At 38.9% G+C, this 22046-nt stretch overlaps 1 protein-coding gene across 7 annotated transcripts in view; it reads right to left on the reverse strand.

Annotated features, from left to right (window-relative positions):
* Window positions 1–18716, reverse strand: part of eya4 (EYA transcriptional coactivator and phosphatase 4) — a 40262-nt gene extending 21546 nt beyond the window's left edge. For 5 of the 7 annotated variants that reach the window (XR_002921310.2, XM_024291807.2, XM_024291803.2 and 2 more), the window contains exons 1-2: window positions 18386–18716; window positions 15421–15460 (exon numbers count right to left, since the gene is read on the reverse strand). Coding sequence is in view for 4 of the 7 variants with exons in the window: in XM_024291807.2 (XP_024147575.1) it covers window positions 15421–15453 (33 nt within the window). In the remaining 3 variants the exon portion in view is untranslated. Of the gene's footprint in view, window positions 1–409; window positions 1193–15420; window positions 15461–18385 lie in introns of those variants that run through there. The other 2 variants (XM_024291809.2, XM_024291808.2) reach the window with 1 other exon arrangement.
* Window positions 18717–22046: the final 3330 nt, after the last annotated feature.

The raw sequence follows: 22046 nt of genomic DNA on the forward strand, positions 1-22046 counted from the left end.
ACGCGATACCGTCAGTCGGATTTACTTACACACATGTACAACCGCCATATGACGCCTATAAGAAAAACGCTAAAACAATTCTTACACTCGGGTCTGAGGAGGATTTCATTCTAAAATTACAAAGAAAACAATATTGTTTTTAGTCATTTATAATGTGCTTTTTTGTCAATATTTGTCCTCAAAACTCACAAATTAATTGGTTAAAAGGGAGTATGGGGAATTTATATAATTGAATAAAATATTTGATTCCTGAAAAAAAAATCTAGTTAAAGAATAATTTACATAGAAATTCTTGACAATTTTCCTAAAAACTCCTTTTTTAGACTGTTTTAGTTGCCTATAAATCAAAATTTCCCTATAAGTACTAAAAAAACAGCAGTAAAAACATCATTCTGCTGTCAGCTCTTACCTTAGAGAGTAATCAGGTTCGACGGGAGTCCGATACTTCCACAGAGCATTACAGAGCGCTTGAACCCACCAGCTCCCCCTCAGAGGCAGATGAACAAAAACACGCGTGCTCCTTGAAGGCTTTACCTGCCTCTCATTCAGGGTGTCACACACTTTTCTCCTTTCTCCTCCAGAAGGGAAAATGCATTCTTTTTCTCTTTCCCTATGAGCCCCTCTCTTTCGCTTTGAGCAAGCCTGCTGTGACTGGACAAAGGACGGGCTGCATGGAAGCTCCGCTCTTCTGCTGCGCTCTCGAGTCACTCCATGTGCGGCTGCTGCCTTCTCCCACTCCAGTGGTGGGGAACATTTCGCTACTCCTCCTGCCTCCACCCCCTCTTTTGCTCCTCTCCTCCTCCTTTTATCAGCTGTCACTCATTAAAGTCGGCTCAACAATGAGGACTTTAGGAACTGTGAGACCTCAAAATTTACAAATTTACCACATAAAAAAACAAGATGATTGATTCATGGATGGAGATCAGGCCGCCGTCTTGCTGTGGAGCAAGAGCTCAGGGTGGACCATAAACTTCACACCATGTATTTGACCCCCAGTGCCTCTGCACAGCCCTCCACTAACCCCCCTCCATCTAAACCACAAGGCACATGGACACCTGAGTGCACGAGTCGGAGTCTGGGTCAGCTGGAGCCACACAGCTGCAGACGTGTGACACAAACGGAGCTCAGCTACGCTGGAGGATTGGCAACTCCCAGCTTTTCCAGAGATGCTTCCTCCATGCTTTGGTAGTTAAGGCCCAATTAGGAAGTCCTGAGCTCATTTACGTAGCTAAAAAGGTATTTTAAAATCAAGTACATTTGTTAGAATGATTCTAAAATGTACCTGAAACACTGAAAACTCTAGTTTTAAACTTTTTCTGGGTTATTTTAACTCGTGAAAAAGTTTCAGCTTTTATATTTAACTTTTAAAAATGTATTTTAAAGAAACTCAAGAATAAAATATATCAAGTGGGTTAAACATAAGACCACTCTAATCCAAAAAAATTGATTGCTCCAAAAAGTATATCCCAACATGAATAACCAAATATTATTCTATTCTTATGGCACGGATAATCCTTTGTTTAGTTGTGAGATTTTATATTTGAAAGTATTTTAAAGAAAGTCTGCATTTGTGTGGTATGTTAAAAACTTGAAATCTACCAGAATTCAAATAAAAAGTGATGGTTTCTCAAACCACCTGTAAAAATTAAAAAAAAAAAAAAAAAACTTTTACTCAGAATTATTCCACCCCATAACAGCATCCCAGACTAACTCAAGATTTTTCTTTTATATTTTTTTTATCAAGGTAATTTTTTAACTGTTAGGAATACAACTGCATGGTGAAAATGGTACAAGGCCCAAAGTGCTTTACAGACGCACAGCACTGCCAGACTCTGGCACCAACCTAAAACCACCAGGAGCAATGTAGGATTCAGTGTCTTGCCCAAGGACACCAAACCTGCGATCTTCCGATCAGAGGTGGACCACTCTACCTCTATACGCCAAAAACTAAGAAATCGGTCCAGTAGGATAAATACACAAAAGCCTAAGGATGTTTTTGAAAAAAATCAAAGGTTAGTACCTAAAAATTCTTTGTTATTATCGCAGTTACCTGACGAGAACCACATAAAAAAACTCTGAGTTTCACAGAAAATAAGCTTTTGTTTTCAAAAGTGACATTATTTATGCCATTACTGATGGGATAGAGCTTAAGAAGACCTCCATAAAGAAATGCATCTTTTTTACATCTGCAGAAATTATACCAAAAAACTCACATTTGTCTTCTAAAGAGTGTTTTTCTATTTGTTGATTGACAATATTACTACTTAAAAACACTTAACTTTTCCACGTTTCAAATATTTTGCTCTTTTAGGTGTGCTATAAGTTTAACGTAAGTAGATTTTAGCTTTGTGGCTTATAGGCAGGGGCGGAGCTACAAAGGGTCAAGGGGTGGCCAACCACATAACTTTGCCCCTCTCAATTTTTGAATCAATATTAGTTTCATTGTTGACAAATCATCAAACAACTTTAGAGATTGCAAATATAACAAAAGCAATAATAAAAAAATATTAAAACTGTAAGAAATATGTATTTTTGATCATTTTATTTGTGGCCTTCCACTTTACTGTTCTTGTTTGCTTCATATAAAATGTTCGAGCTCCGCCCCCATTTATAAGGGATTTTTTTTTTAAATGAGATCATTTAAACCTTCAGTAACCAGTTCAAGCGTTACTGTACTTCCAGAAACAGCTGAGAGGGGGTAGCAAGTGTTGGTCAAAGGGCCAGTTTGGGACAAGTCCAGCGAGGCATCGGCTACCTTCAACTCGGTCACCATGGTAACAGCATGTAGCCCTATCCTGGAGAATTCATTCCCAACCGTAATAAACATTTTGATGGATAGACTGTCTGCGGACCCGCGCGCACACACCAGGACAAACGCCTGTTGAGGCCGCGTTATTCGTGGACGGCGACGTGCGTTTGTGTGCATGTGTGGGACGAGCTGTCAGAACAGATTAGGGTGCTGCCGAAGTGCTTGACAACTCAAGCACTTTATTATTAGACAGGCAAGACCCCATTAGGAGGGGTCGTCCAAAAACATCCCCATGAAATATTTTCACAGCAAGCGGAGAAGGGAGCCAGGGAGGTGTCCCCAAACATGCCTGATGAAATATACAACCACCTCCCTTTTCCCCACAAGACCCAAAATACAGAAAATAGGAAAAATAAACAAGAATACTGGTGTTAAATGGACTCATTAGAGCATTAAAGAAAACAGTGAAGCATCATTGGAGTTAAATCTTACTCTTTATGTTGCACTTCAAGCGGAACAACAACAGATTATCTTTCCCTCAGAAAAGATACCAACATTTATTCTATTATTTTGTTTTAACATAACAAATCTTCCTTTTATTAGCTATTTCAATATTATATTTAATTATTTAAACTTTGTTTCTGTTCATCAAATGTTTATCTAATATTTAAGATTAGAAACATGACATTTTTAACCAATAAGGGTCAAATAAATAATAATAATAAAGTAATATACTACATCTATTAAGAAATAAATCAAATAACTTACTACACAGGATCCAGCTAAACTGGTAAATGATTGTAAAATATGAAGACTCAGGAACAGGTATGTATATTTTTTGCATGAAGATCAGTTCATTTTTGTTTTATTTATTTTGTTATTTAATAAATTTTGTTCACCAAAATTTATGTATCTTGGAAATATTTGGTCAATTTTGACTTTTTTTTGTTACAGTCCTTACCCAATGACTGTTAGGTGCATCTACATAAAAAATAGAAATAAATAAACAATTTAGATAAATGCTTCACTATTGCTTTTTATCATTACAAATTATATTTTAACATAAATAGAAAATAAATAAACAATTTAGATAAATGCTTCACTATTGCTTTTTATCATTACAAATTATATTTTAACATAAATAGAAAATAAGTGCATTTGTAGGTAAAAAATAGGGTAAAGTGTAAGCATATAAACTTGAATGGCACACTAGAAATGTATATTATTTTGTTTTAAGTTATTAAGTTACTTAATTTTAATTAATGTTTTTGTTCAGAGCACTAAATGAGGTGACTTGTAAATATTTTAATCACATTTTTTTCTTTAAACATGCAACTATATGTGTTCGCACACACACACACTGCAATATGATCATTAGCCATCACTCTGTCGTATATCGGCCGCTGTGTTGACCGCAAAACACACTCCTGAAGGTTGCTGCTCCCAACACCAGCTCCATCATCCGTCGTCCACGTTCAGCCTCCACCTCGCTCACACATGCACACACACGCGTGCACAAAAGTCTCCCTCGATTACCTGTCCCCTGCTCAAAGCTCTCTGCTGTCCCCATTTGTATGAGTGGTTATCAGCGTGGTAACTCTATCCCCTTCCTTTCATGTAAAATACATTGTGCTGAGCCTCCTCCCTCTCACCCCCCCTCCCCTCCTCCTCCTCTCCTTCTCCCCCCTCCCTTAGTTTACTGGCCTGGGAGGTGTAAATCTATCCCTCTCTTTATACCTCCAAAAATGCCCCTTTTTCAGGTGCAGTAGGAAGCTATAAAGGAGGGAAATAAAGGGTCTGCGGAGTGAAAGGAAAGAACAGGGTGAGTCTGTGGAGCAGGGAAAAAGGGGGCGGAGTCGGTGTTCAGGTGAATTGGGTACTCTCCATAAATGTCTCTGCACCTCTTTGGCAAGGTGCACCTCTTTCTGAGGCACGGCGGTCATACTGAACCCCCTTTTTTTTCCTCTTTAACCGATTACAAAAAAAAGTAAAAAAAAATGCATATAAGAAGTGTCAGTATTTAGTTTACTTATGGAGACAGCTTACTCAGTTATCCAAAAGATTATTTTTAATCAAACCACTTGCAGTGAATCCACATGTCTGGAGAAGGGAGGGATCAGGAGCAGTCGAGGAGAACGGTGCAATTCCTCGCCCCGCTCGCCTCACCGGTGGTCCTCCTTTCTGCTGTTTCATACGGCTCCACATTGTCTCAGGGAGTGAGGGAATCACAGGCGCGATTTAATGCAGCTTTGCTCAGTGGAGACAAATGAAAAGTCACTGACGGACGTGTGCGTTGGCGTGTGCGTGTGCCTGAGCGTGCGCACCGGTTCTGTGCTGTTAACTGTGCGTTTGGCCTCGACTGCCCCCTGCTCAGCTAATCTGATGAGAGTGATTAAAAAAACAACTGGGGAAACCTAAACCAGCCCACGGCTGACCAGGCAGACACACACAAGCACACACAGTGGACATCACTCTAATCAGTGACAAAGACTCGATTAACAACACAACGCTTGATGAAAAGTTCATATATGAGTGATATTTGGTAGAAAAGGTGCCTTTTAAAGGCTACTTTATTCAAACTGAGGCAATATGTATAATAGTCTGCAACCTTTAACACTAAAGAGGCAATTGGATCTATAAAATAAAAACTATTAATGTCTTTTTAAACCAGTCATTTATTAAGTTTAGTTCTTTAATATTTAAAGTAATTTATAGTACTACATTTCTATTCTATTATTTTTAACAGCAACACTATCAAGTTCCTTTCAAAATAAAATACATTCTGTGTATTTTGCCTCTGAGCAGCAATCAGACATAAAATAAGAATATAAATTTAAACCTATTCTAATATACCACTCTAAGAAACAGATAAATCCTTTTACCATCATTTTGCGTATTTGTCTAACGTGTGCATGCATGATGTGTGAATGCTTCCTTAACTTAGTGTAATGTGCTTAAAAAAGTAAAAACAAATCATTTTTACTTATGTAAGATCACCTCTGTTTAAAAAAATCTCAAAATAAATGACAAAACTGAACTCATAAACTTATTTTTTCTTTTAATTGTTAGCATTTTTCTTCAAAACCAGAGAGCCACAATGGAGGAATTAAAGAGCCACATGTGGCCCCTATTGATTGATTTTGCAATCTATAAGTCTCCCCCGCGCCAAAAAAAAAAAAACAAAAAAAAAAAAACTCTGATTTAGGTAAAAAATGTCAACATTGTTGAATAAAACAGGTTAATTTCACGTGTTTTACTTTACCTGGTTCATCTGGATCTGCAAACAACGACTTTCTGGCCACTTTGGAGCTAAAAATATTTTTGCTAATAATTTAATCAATGTTAAATCTGCACAAATGAGCCACATTCTAATATGTGTGTTTTTTTTTTAATCTTTCTTTTTTTCCTCCAAATCTCAGATTAGATAAGATTTAGAATATTTAATGGATTGGGTTTTTAGAATAAAATTAACCAATCTAGACAAACCAGTCAAGACAAGACACAAATGAGCAACTACAGACTTTAAAACCTGCATTTTTTAACTTAGATAATTGAAATTCCATCAGTTAGAACAACTGCTTTGATGTCTTCCAGTCAGTCATCAGACAACACCACAGCACTAAAACAGCTCTGACTAAAGTGTCCAATGATATACGTTTGAATACAGACAATGGAAATATGTCAGTGCAGTTTTATTGGATATCAGTGGATGAATGGATGGATGGCAACTTCATATCTGAGCCAACATAAATTACATGTGGAGTTCCCCAAGGCTCCATTCTGGGACCACTTCTATTTAACATCTACATGCTCCCACTGGCCCAGATCAAAAAGAACCACATTAGTTACCATAGCTATGCAGATGACACACAGATATATATTAGACTGACACCAGGAGACCGAGGCCCTGTACAGACTCTTTGTAAATGCATTGAGGACATTAATGACTGAATGTCCCACAACTTACTTCAATTAAACAAAAACAAAACTGATGTCATTGTCTTTGGGGCTAAAGAAAAAAGGTTAGACGTCACTACAGAGCTTCAATCTATTCAACTAAAAACTACCAACCGGGACAGAAACTTGGGTGTAGTGATAGACAAAGACTTAAATTTTGATAAACACATTAAGGCAGTCACTAAATCAGCCTATTATCATCTCAAAAATATCTCAAGGATTAAAGATCTGATGTCTAAGCAGGACCTGGAGAAACTAGTGCATGCTTTCATCTTTAGTCGACTTGATTACTGTAACAGTGTTTTTACAGGACTACCAAAAAATCCATCAGGAAACTGCAGCTTATTCAGAACTCTGCTGCTCGGGTTCTCACAAGGACCAAGAAAGTAGACCACATCAGTCCAGTTCTGAGGTCTTTACACTGGTTACCTGTCTGTCAGAGGATATACTTTAAAGTTCTGTTACTGGTTTATAAAGCTTTGAATGGTTTAGCTCCAAAATACATAACTGACCTCCTGACCCAGTATGTACCAGCCAGACCTCTGCGGTCATCAGGATCCGGTCTTTTATCAGTTCCTAGAGTCAAAACTAAACATGGAGAAACTGCATTCAGCGTCTATGCTCCACAGATCTGGAACAGACTTCCAGAAAACCTTAGATCAGCTGAAACACTCAGTGTATTTAAATCCAGGTTAAAGACTCACCTGCTCTTAGCTGCATTTGACAAGTATGTATTCAAATGTTTATCTGCACTTGATTTAATTTAAGTTCTTTTTAACTTTTTTAAATCTTATTTTAATGATCAGACCTTTATTATTTCTTTTGATTGTTTCTTTAATGTTTTGTATAAAGCACTTTGAATTTTCTTTGTACATGAAATGTGCTATACCAATAAACTTGCCAATACAAAAGCTATTAATAAAAATAACCAAAGTTGTCTAGGTTAAGAATTTTTTTTTAACTTAATTTTAGTTTGATCTGTTTCACAGAATTTTGAAGTAATCATTAAGTTGTCGAGTACACAGGATTTTATTAAATAGACCCATGATAGATTGATAAAGAGGAGTGTGGTGGATGAGAATTCCTCTTGCTGTTGCGAGGAGCTTCAAGAAACACAACACCGTCAAACCCTCCAACACCCCCCACCTGTCAAACCGACTGCCGCCGCCTCATCCATGATTGTGTCCCTCTTCCGCGTGAGTCTAGCAGAGCAGATCAAGGTGATTTTAAAGAAATAAACTAAAAAAGAAAAAAAAGGTGAAGTAGGAGAGAATTATCTTCCTTTTACAAGAGTTAGAATAACCCCAGTGGTCATAGCTGGAGTGTGTGTCGGTGACTTTCTGTGTGTGAGTCTGTGGCATGAATAATTAAAGCTAATCTCATTAGGCCTCAGATCTCTTTCAGACGCTTTTAATTAAATAATGAATGAACTCCCAGCTGCCTGTTAAATAATGCTGCTCATGACATCACGGCCCGCGGGGTCCAGCATAAGGTAGATATGCGCAGGAACAAACTGCGCGGAGAGGCATTCAGCGAGGAGAAAGGTATGGCCTCACACACACACCATCTGCTCTTAGATTTAATATGCAGTCGATTAGTGGAAGTTACTGCAGACAGGGAGCAGGAGTTAAATGTCTCAAAGACCGCAAGCTGTTCTGTCATACCACGTCTTGAAACACTTCATATCGCCTTCCTAATAAAATCACTCACAATACCATATGTCTACATGGAGAGAAGACTCACTGAAGGAGCAGGGGTTGTGCATTTGGAGAAAAAAAGGAAAGATGAGTCCACAAAGTGATGGAGAAGAGCCAGAGGGGTGTCAGGAAGGAGGACAGAGATGGAGAGAAGACCACAGCGATACTGAGAGCAACAAGTGAACTCGGGGACAGGTAGGTTGCCAAAGCACCTGGGGCTGCAGACAGCACAGACACGGCTATGATAACACCCATAATCCCTCCTGTTGCTCATCTCTGGACCTCTAAACACCCCCTACCCCCTCACCCCACCCCATCAGCGACTCCCCACCCTTGCTCCTGGGCCGGCTCTGTATCGGATTGCCAACTTCACAATAGACCCTGAATCATCACTCTGAGCGCGGAGAGACGAAGAGGCGGGTGAGCCGGCGGGGAAGAAGAAGGTGGGACAGACGAAACAACAAAACAACCCCCCACCCATCGAGGGCTAAGAATGATAGCTGGTCAAATGAAAACAAAAAACTAAGGACATTTCTAAAAGTTAAGTAAAAATATTGTTTCTGAAACATTTGCTCTATTGGACATTGAAGATGGAGAAGAACCAGAGGGGTCTTAGATTCTGAATTATAAACATTCTAAATCACTATAATCAGAGTATTAAGATTGCAATTTTATTCTGGAGAGTTGATTATCTTGAAGCGTCATTTATCTTGTTTTTATTTCTTCATTTCTCTCTAAATAGCAGGAACTTTGACCAAAGATATTTTAGACTTTAGACTAGAAAATCAGTTTTCAAACTTTGATATATAATCTATACCATTTTCTACAAAAAAGCACCAATGCAATGTCACCCATGTTGCAAAATTCTAACTATGAGTTCAAATTTTGGAGATAAATGTGGCTGGAAAAAATGAAACTTTGAAATTTGTTATTGCTCCACTGTAGTTCATTTTCTATGACTTGCTCTACAAAGTCACAAATTAGCCAAAATAAAAAAATCTGTGTCATTTTCTAAGACAGTTTCTCCAGAGCGGCAGGAGTTTATTAGAAATTCACGTCCGGGTTGTGGGCGGGACTGTTAAAACAGAGCAACCCTGCCCCCCACTGCTGAGAGCTCTCTGTTTACATACTCCCGCTTGATAACACCGTCAACTTGTTAACGGTGCAACAAAAATGGAAAGCAGTATTGGAGCTATGCAGCTGTACAGTTTTGAGCCAGATGCCATCTCAGACCAGGAGACGAAGATGTACATGTATGGCATTACATTTCCACCAAAAGTCTCCCATGAGCAAATAAATATATATATACAGTATATATACAGTGTGTGTGTATATATACACACACGGTATATATATATATATATATATATATATATATATATATATATATATATATATATATATATATATATATATATATATATATATATATACAGTGTATATATAGTGTATATATATATATATAAATATATCAAACTCTACGCACACAATAAGCGTACTCCATGCAAGGAACGTTCCACGGGTGCAGGACAGTCTCCACGCTCGCTCCTCTACTCTGGCGTGCTCGTGGGAGTATTCTTGAGCTCCTGTGACTTCTCCTGCTTGCCTGTGAAAGTATTCTTACGCTCCTAAAACTAGTTCTTCCCGTCTCGTGGAGGACTGTGCGCTCGTGGAGCTTCTCCAACTCAATGTTGAAGAAAAAAAAATAGTTTTTTTTTTCAGATTAAAATTAAAAATGAAAATGGGGAAAAAAGGACTGTTTGATTCATTTATCAATTTATAAACCACTGTAGTAAAACAAATCATTTTTGATGTTCCCTTTTTTTAAAAATCAAAAATGAAGCAAACACATAATGAACGTTTAAATTCATTTTTTTAAGAAAATCACAGGGTTTATTGCGTGCGTATTTGCTATATGCTCGTGGGAGACTTTTGCCAAAAATGTAACACCATACACATGGATGGGGGCCTGTTCCATGCTCAACATATTTTTTACCTTCCAAAATAAGCTCTTTTTCAAACTGCATTTTTTTCGTCTGCTCATTATTCACAACAATTTGAATAAAAAAGCAATTCTGAGCTTAGTCTTCTTTATATTTGTCCTCCATTATCATAAAATGTCTCAAAAACCAGTTAAAAAACAGCATTTTCATCAGAGTTGGTCTTTAATGTCAAAAGCAGAAATTTAAGTGATGAGCTCCTTCTTTTATTCTTTCAAACATCAGTTTTTTCATGAAGAAATACTATATAGTTTAATACCACATGCTGTAATATGTTTAGTAATAAATTATCCTTTTTATCCAAGTGATGGAACGACAAAGTTGGTGGCCACATTCAATGAAATTTACATTAATAATGATTACAAAGAACAACCTTTTTGTGAAATCAAAATTACTACTTGACTAATTGAAATAGACATGTGAAAAATGTCTATTTGAAGACTAAATAGGCAGCATAAAATCCTAGATTTGCATCATCTGGAGTCGGTACCCTCTCTGTTTCTGCACTGAGAAACCCAATCTCCCGACAGAGCAGCAGAGGAAGTTCTCGCAGCAGGCAGGACAGGTTGGTTCCTTCACAACCAAAGCACCATTGTTGCAGTTTAATTTCCTTCCCAACAAAATATGAAAATGTACATTTTTCTTTTTTAACCTGAGAAAGAGAAGTTTGTCGAGGACCCGATTGAACTAAACAAAAAAGCTTAACCAGACTTAACCCTTTAAAACCAGTAACGCTTAAACACAAAATCTTTACTAAACTGTAACTTTTTAATCGTTAACATGATCAACATCATTCCAGTGGATTCTGAAGGAGAAAAGCGAAAAGCCGCTTTTCGCTTTTCTCCTTCAGAATCTACTGGAATGATGTTGATCATGCTAAGGGTTGAGTTAAAAAGCTTGAAAGAAGAAGAAAATGGAACATCTGGCAATAATGTGTTTTGAAAGCTCCTTGAGTAATCAATAAAAGCGAGGAATCCTGGCAGGAAGCACCGTGCCCTGATTGACTTCCATCAAACAAACATACGAGACAGTCTCCGCTCAGATGACTTCAGCCGCCCCACACCGCAGAAAGTATATGTCTAAAACAGAGCTCGAAACACCTACACACACATACTCTCACACACGGCAGACACTCAAACGCACATATCATGCGGTTTCCTGTCTGGTGCGTTCTTGTAGAAAGCCCACGCTGCTTGCTGTGGGATTCTAGATGGATTCTCCAGTCTGTTTCGGGGGGGGGGGGGTTCGACTCTGGGCCGTCTGTGACCTCATAACCTCACACCTAGCTGTCTTTCCCTGGCTTGTCAGACGCTCACTCAGCTCTCATATGTGAATTATAAATTTCAGCTGAAGGACAGTTTATTTCACACATCCTAAATAAAGCGATGTCAAAAGGTTTTTGAATTATGTTCCCTTTTTTTTGTGCAATTTTGTGCTTCAATGTTTTTTTTTTTTTTTAAATCAGCGGAGATTGAGTTTGATGAATGGGATGTTTTTATAGCAGAGCTTTGGATGGAAGCAGCAGTGAACTGCCAGATTATTAGGAGTGAGAGGAAGATTTTATTTACTCTGAGATCAGAGAGCTTTGTAGGGATCTGATTCCTTTTAGAGGCCTTCCAGCAGAGCCTTTTTTTTTGCAGGCGGCTCCAATGAAACCTTTTCTGGTAATCCATGATTGTCAGAGAAATGGCGTCTCAGCTGACATGGCAACACCTCAGTGTCCACGTCTGATGCTCAGGTGACAGCGGATCAAAGAACTCACATTATTGTCTCTTCATTCTGCAATTGCTACAGTGAGCCTGAGATGCATCACTTGTTTGACATTTGTGGAAAACAGTAGTTAATGGTTCATTTTTTCCACAATTAAAAAAATTCTACCTTTTGATTAGAACCTTTAATGTCAAAAAAGCAATTTAGTCTAGTTTCTCACAGAACAGAGCCACAAAGTCCAATTTTATTGCTAAAAATCCACAATATTTAAGCTTTTTTTCATTTGCAAATAACCATTTACCGGTATTTAGAAATTTAGTTTTTAAATATTACAATAATTGAATTACAACATCATTAGGATTTTGGTTTCCTTTAAATCTAAACAATAAACATTTTAGTAGAATCTATTTATTAAAAAAACAACTCAAAACATTTAGAGGTGAATTTATAATGAACTACTGCCACTTTACTGAAACTATGTCTCAAAAATTACACATATTTGTTTTAATTTTAGCTAAAAACAGCATAATTATGATTAAAAGATAAATAGGAAGACTTTGAAAACAGAACAAGAGATGATCAGAGTGGGACTTAAAGTGTTCCATGTGAGTTTAATTAACTAATTAATTAATTCACTTATCTATATTCCTACAATCCAACTAGATCAATATGTCTGAGGCAAGTTGTTAACGAAATCGACCTATACTATCAAAACATTGTTTCAAAATGAAATATTGATAATATCAATATTGGAAAATACCATTTGGATTGAGGTTTGGTAGGTTTGTTTTACTAAAACGACTAAGTGTCATCATAGCAGACAACACATGTGATGATAGCACAAAATGATTAAACACTGAGTTTCTAAAGAAATGTAACCATAAAAAAAAGTTAAAATGAGAACCATAATAAGAGTTTCGAGCACATTTCAAATTCTCTCACTGCAGTGCTTGGCTGTCAGCTAAACATCTTAAAAAGACCCACAGACACTGAGATAAACTAAAGTGCACCTTGGTGCCACAGCTAGGATGCCAACCTACAAGTCAGATGCCAAGAGGTAGCTGTTACACTCCGCGTGTCTGTGACGGTCCACATGCCTTGTTGCCGGGCAGATTTTGAAAAGGCCGTGCATGACGCCAGCGCGGTCTTAGCTATCGGGGTTGGGTTGTGCTCGTATAAAGCTTCTGCTGCAGCATGTAAGTTTGTGTCAATGTGTCTGTATGGGATTGTAGGAGTGAAAGGGGGGCCGCAACCTGACCCCCTTTTCCTTCTCTTTCTTGGCCTCTGTCTTTCTGGATCCCTCTCGCTCTTTTTCTGTCGCTCTCTTGCACACATACGAGGTCAGCTGCTACATGGGCCTCTCCCAGTGCAGCAGAGGAAAAGGCAAGACCTTTTTTCACCCCTTTTTTTTAATTTGATCGTCTACTTCATTCATTTAAACCCTTAAATTTATGCCTCCACAAGATCTAAAATTTCGACCGGATGGGTCTCTGTCCCATAAAAAAATAAAATAATTCTTCTAAATGGTGTGCTACAACGCATCATAAACTGTGAGACTCCTAGGGAGCATCACTCCAAAACAACTGCAAAAAAACTGTTATCACCTTTTCTCCCAGGCTAAGCAAGTATGTGACAACAGGTGGAGCGAGACACTTAAACAAGCTAAAAGTAGCATTACAGGGCTAACTACTGTTGGCCCTGCCCCTGACTCCTTCCTCCCCGAGGACCCCAGACGGCGGGCGGAGCAGACGCCCAACCATAACCCAGATGACGTGAGATGGATGGGGTGGGAAAAAGGCGGGGCGGAGGAATCGAAAAGCAGGACAGGGTACTTTAAAGGGTAGTGAGGGGGAGGAGGAGTAAGGGGGGGTATCAAGTGTCCACCGACAACTCCCCGAAACTTTGTGTGTGAGGTCTGCGCTGTTTTTCTCAGTCACCCGAGACACGCCTATTTCAATGAAACGGCGGCGAGCGAATTAACCGCGTTCAGTTTAAATTTCACAGAAAAAAATAGTAAAAGACAATTAAAGGTAAAGAATAAGGACTTCATTTCAATTAGTGGAAGGAGCCTTAAGCCACTCGATTAATTTCTAAACCAAAAAAAAAATTAATAAGCTTCGAAATTTACAAAGATTGCAACATAAGTGAAATTTTTCTATAAATCTTATCTTTGATTTCGAGATTTCAGTGATTTATGAACATTTTTTTCTTTTTCTGAACTTTCTATTATACTCTAACAGCAATATTTAGTGTTTTCTGGATATTTTACAGCATTTTTATTGCATCCCACATACAATAAGGCAGAGATTAGAACCCCAGACAGGTCAGATGGATTGCAGTCGAGACGCCAACTCAGTTTCAAGTCACTGTCAGCTGCAGAAAGGCCGTTCCTGACAGTCTAAGACCGAACACGAAACATTTCCAAACAAGCCGTTTCAGCTCTAGGAGTCTTGGTGGTTTGATTAAAATTTGCTGTCCTTGCTTTGAGATCTCATTTCCAACAAGAACAATTAATCAATGTCTGGGAGCAGCAGCTCAAATTCACATTATAAATGATATCACCGCCCTATTTAAAGCAGGTGAGGTAAATGAGGACTGTGGACATCAATATTTTATGTGCGGATAGCAGAAATGGATGTTTCTTTTCTTTTTGTGAGTTTCTTTCTCCAGCGCTCTTATGTACTGTACGCATGTGTGAGTGACACGAGCTCCGCAGGGGTCAGCCCGTAATCCGACCCCGAGCGAGTCGGCTACAGCAACACAAAAAAGTTGGGGAAAAACAACATACTTGGTGAGCTCTGTCCCACTTTGTGCTATTATTACTGTCGAGGCTGGCAGGTCAGAGGGAGAGAGAACCCAGCTTGATGGAGGACCAGGAGGAGGAGGAGGAGGAGGATGAAATTACACCTGTTTTGGTGGCTGACTAACGACTTTGAAATGCGAGCGGCCCTCGCTCGCCGCCAAAATCATTTTCCCAACAATAAGGAGTGATCTTTAAACAAGCAGAACTGGGACGCTGGGCTGACGTGACGCAGAGATACCTGCCGAGCTGAGACACTTGCAAACCCTCCGGCAGTGTGTGTGTGAGCATGATATTACTTTATTTTTAATATTTTTCTTTTTTTAAACTCTCTGGATCGCTTGGACTGAAGGCTCTAACTTTGCCATCTGGCTACCGTACAGTCACTGAACCACATCTGCAGTGCATTAGTGAACAGTGTCACTCCAGTGCTCCCATACCTGTGTGTGTGCGACACAATGCATATTACTCTGCGACACACACTCGTTCAATAGCTCTTTTACTCACCATCTGCTCGCTGACGTCCGCTGAGGCCTCCATTGCTTGTCTGGTGAGCGATCCATCGCACAGTTGACAAGCAAGATAAAAGAAAATTAAATGTATGTCAATACAATTTATGGCTGCCAGGATTAGTCAACTAATCGACTATTAAAATAGTCGACTAATTTAATAGTCGATAAATCATTACTTTATATTATATGGAATCAGAGTGCAGTAAAGTTGAACGTTATAATGGCATTATGCTAGCTTTTGGACTATTTTGGCATTTATTAAGGTTTTTTTAGGCTATTTTGGAGTTTAGCTAATATTTCAGCTACATGCTAGCTATTTTGGTTAATTTAGGTTGATTTGTTAATTTGTTTGTTTATTTAGGTTAATTTGGAGTTTAACTAATATTTCAGCTGCATGCTAGCTATTTTGGCTAATTTTGGCTTTTTGTTTTTTGGTTCGTTTAGGTTATTTTGGAGTTTAGCTAATATTTCTGCTGCATGCTAGCTATTTTGGCTAATTTAGGCTTTTTGTTTTTTTGTTTATTTTGGTTCATTTGGAGTTTAGGTAATATTTCAGCTGCATGCTAGCTGTTTTGGCTAACTTAGTTTTTTTCAGTTTTTAGACTAATTTGGCATATTTTAGCTGGCTATCAGCTTCAGCTATTTCAGCTATCAATTTTCAGCATCATCAGCTATCAGCACTAGCATCTTCATTGGTCAAATTCAGCTTACAGAATTCACATTAGTATTGTCGCAGGTAATGCTATATCTAGTCTTTAGTTAGTTTAAAGCTAATGATGGTTAAGATGTGTGCTTTACATCCACTTTGCACATGACCTGATTAGTCGACTAATCAGAAAAAATAATTAGTGATTAGTCAACTATTAAAATAATCGTTTGTGGCAGCACTAATACAATTAATAATGAAACGGTATGTTTTACAGGTCAAAAACAGAACTTTTTTCTCCTCATCTTTGATCGTCGGAGTACTTTTTTATGGTGTTTATATTTGAGCAACAGGAGTCCGGAGGAAGGGAAGCGGCAGCGTTAACTCCTGCATATCATCTTTGGCTGAGGGTGAGGTGGAGAAGTAATTGCAGAAGTAAATATCAACAATGAAAATGGAGACGTGTAAGCGATAGGGCCGCTTGGCTGCCTGTGGACCACAGACACAGTGGCTGGCTCGAGCTGGAAGACAGTGAGTGACCCTATTATATAGACGGGAGACGGGTTGGCATAGGAGCTGCGTGAGATAAGATGCGACAGTTTGCAACATGAAGACAAATAATGCATCCTGTACTTATTCCTCGTTTCGCTGAATACTGAAGAAAATGACAAAAGGTCAAAAAGGGCACACAACAAAAGAGAAAATAAACTCTTTGTCATCAGGTCTGTGGTTCCCAGCAATGTCGGAATGGACCTTCTTCAACTTTTCCATGATGTTTTTATTTTTTTGATCCATTTGCAAGACTTCAGCTCTAAAAGTTTTCCGCTCTTGCATATTTGGAGGCTGCAGAAGCAGCCCTTTTTTTCTGGAATAAGCCTTTTTGTATGCACACACTTATTATTATTATTATTAATAGAGGTAAATGCTCTCCTGCTTCTATGGAGAAATCAGCTTTAAACTTGCATGTGTGCACCCTAAAGAGTTTTCTGGCTCATCCTTTAAACTAACTGGCATCCTTTTAATTTTTCATAGCGCTCAGTTCCTACTGAAACCAAAGACAATAATGCATCTCTCAGGTGAATTGATTTGTGTCTGAGCCTCCACACTCATCCCTCCTGCCTCCAACTCTCCCCCTTCTGTGGAGGGCATAATCAGCCCTCTATTCTGAAGTTTTCCACTCATTATTAAGTCCTTTTATTCCTAAACTTTTTAAAAGTTATGTAAAAGTGCAGAAATATCTCGTTTTTGAATTTGATTAATTAAGTCCTGATGTCTTCAGGGTCTGCGCAGCCGCAGACGGCCCTGCAAAGCCTTACAGTTACCTGACACTAAACAGGGGATCAATAATTCCTGCCATTTCCTTCTGCGTCCCAGAAGAGAATTATATTTCTCACTGCGGCTATTGACAGCGACAGAAGAAACAAGCGCGCGCGCGCGGGACGGCTGCTGCAGGCGAGAAGGAGAAAGTTCACCGCGCGCGCGCCAGTCTATGGACTGCGGTAATTTCACGCTCTGGGAGCCGCAGAGAGGAGCATGTTCAACAAACCGCAGCGCAAAGTCACGTGGTCCTCTGCAACTTAACCTAAAACTTTATTGAATTCTGATCATCTGGCTCAGGTTTTACATGGATGATTTTTTTTTAAATAAAATACTTTCAAATTATAAAAAAGTAAATAAATAACAATCAATTAAAAGAAAAACAATTACGCACAACTAATTTATAATAAGCGCATGTTTTGATGTGATTTGCTGACAAAAAAATCAAATTATTATTTACAAAAATAACCCAAAGACTTTTATTTTCACGCACTGGAGCGTGAATCCGCCAATGAAACTGAATCCGCGTGGATTATGGCGCAGGGGCCCCTATCACATTTTGCGTCGGCGTGTAACCCGTCATGTTGTTATAGGGGCAGGCCAATAGCCAGGGCCACTCCAGCCCCGCGAGCCGGATTCCCATTTCCTATATCAAATATAAACACAAACTCCACGTGGGACGAGGAGAACAAATTGGGCCAAAAGGAGAGAGGTTGGAGATGCGCAATGGATGGATGAAAATGATCATTACGAACTTAATTAACTTATTAATTAAAAGTAGGATAATATTATTTTTGTTTTGCTTATGAAACCAACAGATAAAACAGGATGAAAGATAATTTAAATATGTCAATTTTAACTTTATTTGTGTTAAAAATTGTTTTCTGAAAATTTACAAATGTAATAACTGGAAAATTGTGTCACAAGGACTTTTTTTCTTTACATGAGTTTCCAAGGGAATAAAAGTTGTCCAGCTTTGTGGGCAAACATCACCTACCTGTGTTGAAGTCGTCTCGGTTCCAGTCAGAAATCAGCTCCCAGATTCCCCTCACTTGTTGGAAGCGCGCATAACCAGCTGCGGCGCGGCCGCTGCACAGCTCTCCCTGCTGTCTGCAGGCTGTCACTGACGCGCGGGGAGCCGGTCAGCCGCTGCTGCCCATGACCGGCGGGAGAGCAAACTAAACAACAACAAAAACTCCTCAAATCTCTGTTTCGGTTCGATTACAAGCTCCGATTCGACTCCCGGGGCTCGGTTTCGGTGACAGGAACTTCCACTTCCATTATTTTGGAGTCGAGGTTTGGAGCTGTTCGGAGCGGCGGGGGGCAGCGTTGGGAAGCTGCGCATGCGTCCAGTTGCCATGCGGGCTCAGCGGGCAGGATGCCAAAGGAGTAATGAAGTTCAGTCAGAGAGGGGTGGGATGGGGGACTCCTTATTAATAGTTTAGTCCAAATAACGCGCGCGCAGCTTTAAATAACCAAACCAACAGTTTTCCATAAAGTTTTGACACATTTATTTTGAACTTAAATTTAAAAAAAGGAACTTCTCCAATTTAAGTCATTAAATATTATTTTTATTTGTAGTTCAAATATGTCAAACCCAGGAAAAAATGTAGAAATCCTGCTTAAATCATTAAATTATATTGTTCCACCCAAATAATCTTTATTTAGGGCCAGAATAATAAATTGTAATGTTACCTGGAGGATTATATCTCAAAACAGGAAAAACTTAATCCTTAATCCAGTCAGGATAGAATTAATGCTCATCAGAACAACAACAACAACAAAAAAATAAATACATACAATTTATTACTTTTTGAAGCTTCATCTTTAGAGAACTCAGATATAAAAAAATAACATTAAAATGCATAATTTTTGACATTAGCTATTGACATTATAACTATTCATTTTATTTAAAAAAAACTTTATTTATAGTAGTTTTTAGAGGACAGCTTGCAAAAATCCTGCTGGGAGTCAAAGGGTTTTCTGGAATTTTACATACTTTAAAATCTTTCTTTTTCCTTGATCATACATATAGAACAAAGAGTAAATTAGACAATAAATTAATGAAAGCATATTTAAATGACAGTACGAATAAGTTAAATATGGATACAATAAAAGAAGAACATTTTAACCCTTATATTGTCAAAATTGACCCGTTTCCACTCTTAAAAATGGCTAAATTTTGACCCAAACACAATAAAAAGGTTCAATTTTAAACACTGAATTTGCTAAAAGTTTGAGCTTAAGTCTTCATGTGACTTTATAGCAAAACAGAAATACATTAAGTTGTATTTTATTACCAAATATTGAGGAATTTTACCATATAACCATAGTATTACAGCCTAATTTTGATATTTCTCCTTAAAATGTAGACAAGAAATGTCATTTTTTTGTGTTTTGCACTCAAAAATCTTCAAAGTTTCTTCTGGTGCTGAAAAAAGCAGGAGGTCTTCCTGCCGCCCACGCAGGTCCTGGATCCTGCTGCCAAGTGATTGACACACTCTGGCAAAATAAATTAAAACCTCACACTGTGACGCAGCCCAAAAATAGCAGGAATCCGTGGCTGACCTGCAGTCATGTCAGCGAGCTTAAAAAACCTGGCAGAACATTCTGCTCAGAGGAAGCATGTACAGGTGTTGGTGCGTGAGTGAGAGCGTGTGAATGAGGCGACAAGCCACGATGCATGTGGATGAAAAAAGAAAAAAATTCAAAAAGAGAAGCAAAATGCAGGAAAAGTGACTTTAAGTGGAAGTTCTTTGGAATTCAATGTCAGATGGATTCATTATTCAGTCCAGCTGTTCTCCAGAGGGGACGCTGATGTGAGGGCCCAGAGATGTGAAGTAGCCCAGAAGCTCGTTTGCCAAGTCACAGAGCTCCTGGTTCCTGCCAAGCAGAGGGGGCGGGTGGGAGAAAATGCCATTTAGCTGGCTGGTATTTATAGATATGTGAAGAACTTGTGCTCGGGCTGGAGCGAGGTGCTGACGACGTAAAACGAGAGGACGATTTCAGAAGCCGAGTGTCAGGGCAGGCAGATAAAAATACTCGGTGAAAGATGGGCCTGGTCATTAGTGGCACGGTGTGGCATGTGACATGGCAGCATTTCAAGGGTAATTTATGATTATTACTACAGTTAATTTAAACGGCTCCCCTTCCTGTGCACATTGTCTAAACGTTTGGGTTTGTTTCAGGAGCTTCTTTTTCAGATGAACTGTCAGCATCCAGGAAGCATCAATTCCCCACAAAAACCTTGTTGAAGACATCATCGCTCGGGTCGGTAATGAGCTCTCTGCAGGTCGCCGCCTGCTGCAATTGTCAGACGAGCTTCCAGGGAGAGGAACAAAGGAGAAATTTAACACATCATAAATTCCTGCTGCTTGGGTTACACTTGCAACAATGAAAACACACGACACGCTTTGTACAAACGCAATTAATGAATTACTGTCTGCTCAAGCAGAAACCTTTTCTTCTGCATCTAATTATTTTTCATGCTCCCAAACTGTTTCTCGTTGAATTCCTTCCGAGCTTTCCATCCCTCAGGACGGATGACGGAGCAGATTTCTTCCTCGCAGAGATGATGATGGAGTGCATGTGAGAGCGATGCAGACAGAGGATGGAAAGAGCAAGGCGGTGTGTGAAAGCATGTGATACTTTGGTGGGGTAGAAAGCCAACAGAATTAGTTTACCATAAGCTCAATTTGACTCCCAGACTCTTGTCCTGCGTTTCTTCCAGCTCCCTCCACCTTAATGGTGGCCCAGGACAGTTTTACTGCCCCGCCCTGGGGAGGCTACTGTAGCCAGATCTGGACCAGTTGGTTTTATGTGCATTGAATGTTTTATGGTTATGGATATGATATTTAAGTGTAGAAACAGTCACACGTAGATTGACTTCTGGACCACAATTCCCAGTTGTGACAATTACCCGGCCTGGGAGAGTAAAGGGGGAGAAGTTATGTAAGTGGGCTTCCAGCGTGAAACATTACAGATATGGAGAGCTCGCTGGTTAATCCCTGCACCAAATCACTGATGGTGCACACAGCTGCCGTGCACGAACCAACTGCTTTGGGTTTTTTGACATCTGCACGAGTAAAATCAGTTAGCCTTTGATTATGCTGCTGCAGCAATCCACTCACTTATGCATTAAACTGCTGAGATCTGGATGTATGCAGCGTGTGTCAAATATTTAACAGGAAAAACATGTTTCTGAAGGAGAGGGGTGATTTTATTTTATACTTTCAGAATTCATAAACCAACTATTGGGTAAAAAAAGTGAGTCGTGAAATCGAATTCTTTGCAAAAGTGAGCACACTCTTGACTTCATCAGCAGAATAAACATTATGTAGGTTTATTTATTTAATATTGTCTGCTTGTTGAACAAATTTGAACCTCTTTCCAGATGTCGACTTCTTTCTCTGACACAAATAATTTGTTGCAATCATACTTATAAATGTTGAAATCTAATTTGAGCTTTACTTGGGTTGGTCCCTATTGGTGGATAAGTGAAAATCAATGCTATTTTTTTTAGTTAGTTTGATTGCAGTATGCAATCAAACTATTGTTCTTCTGTTTTCTTATTTTTGTCTGATTGCTGAAAGCAATCAGAGTATGTTGTTGTAATTCTTTATTATATTTTATTGTCTGATTGCTGAAAGCAATCAGAG

This window comes from Oryzias melastigma, linkage group LG24 (genome assembly GCF_002922805.2).
Source record: "Oryzias melastigma strain HK-1 linkage group LG24, ASM292280v2, whole genome shotgun sequence".
In the NCBI taxonomy this organism is placed as follows: domain Eukaryota; kingdom Metazoa; phylum Chordata; class Actinopteri; order Beloniformes; family Adrianichthyidae; genus Oryzias; species Oryzias melastigma.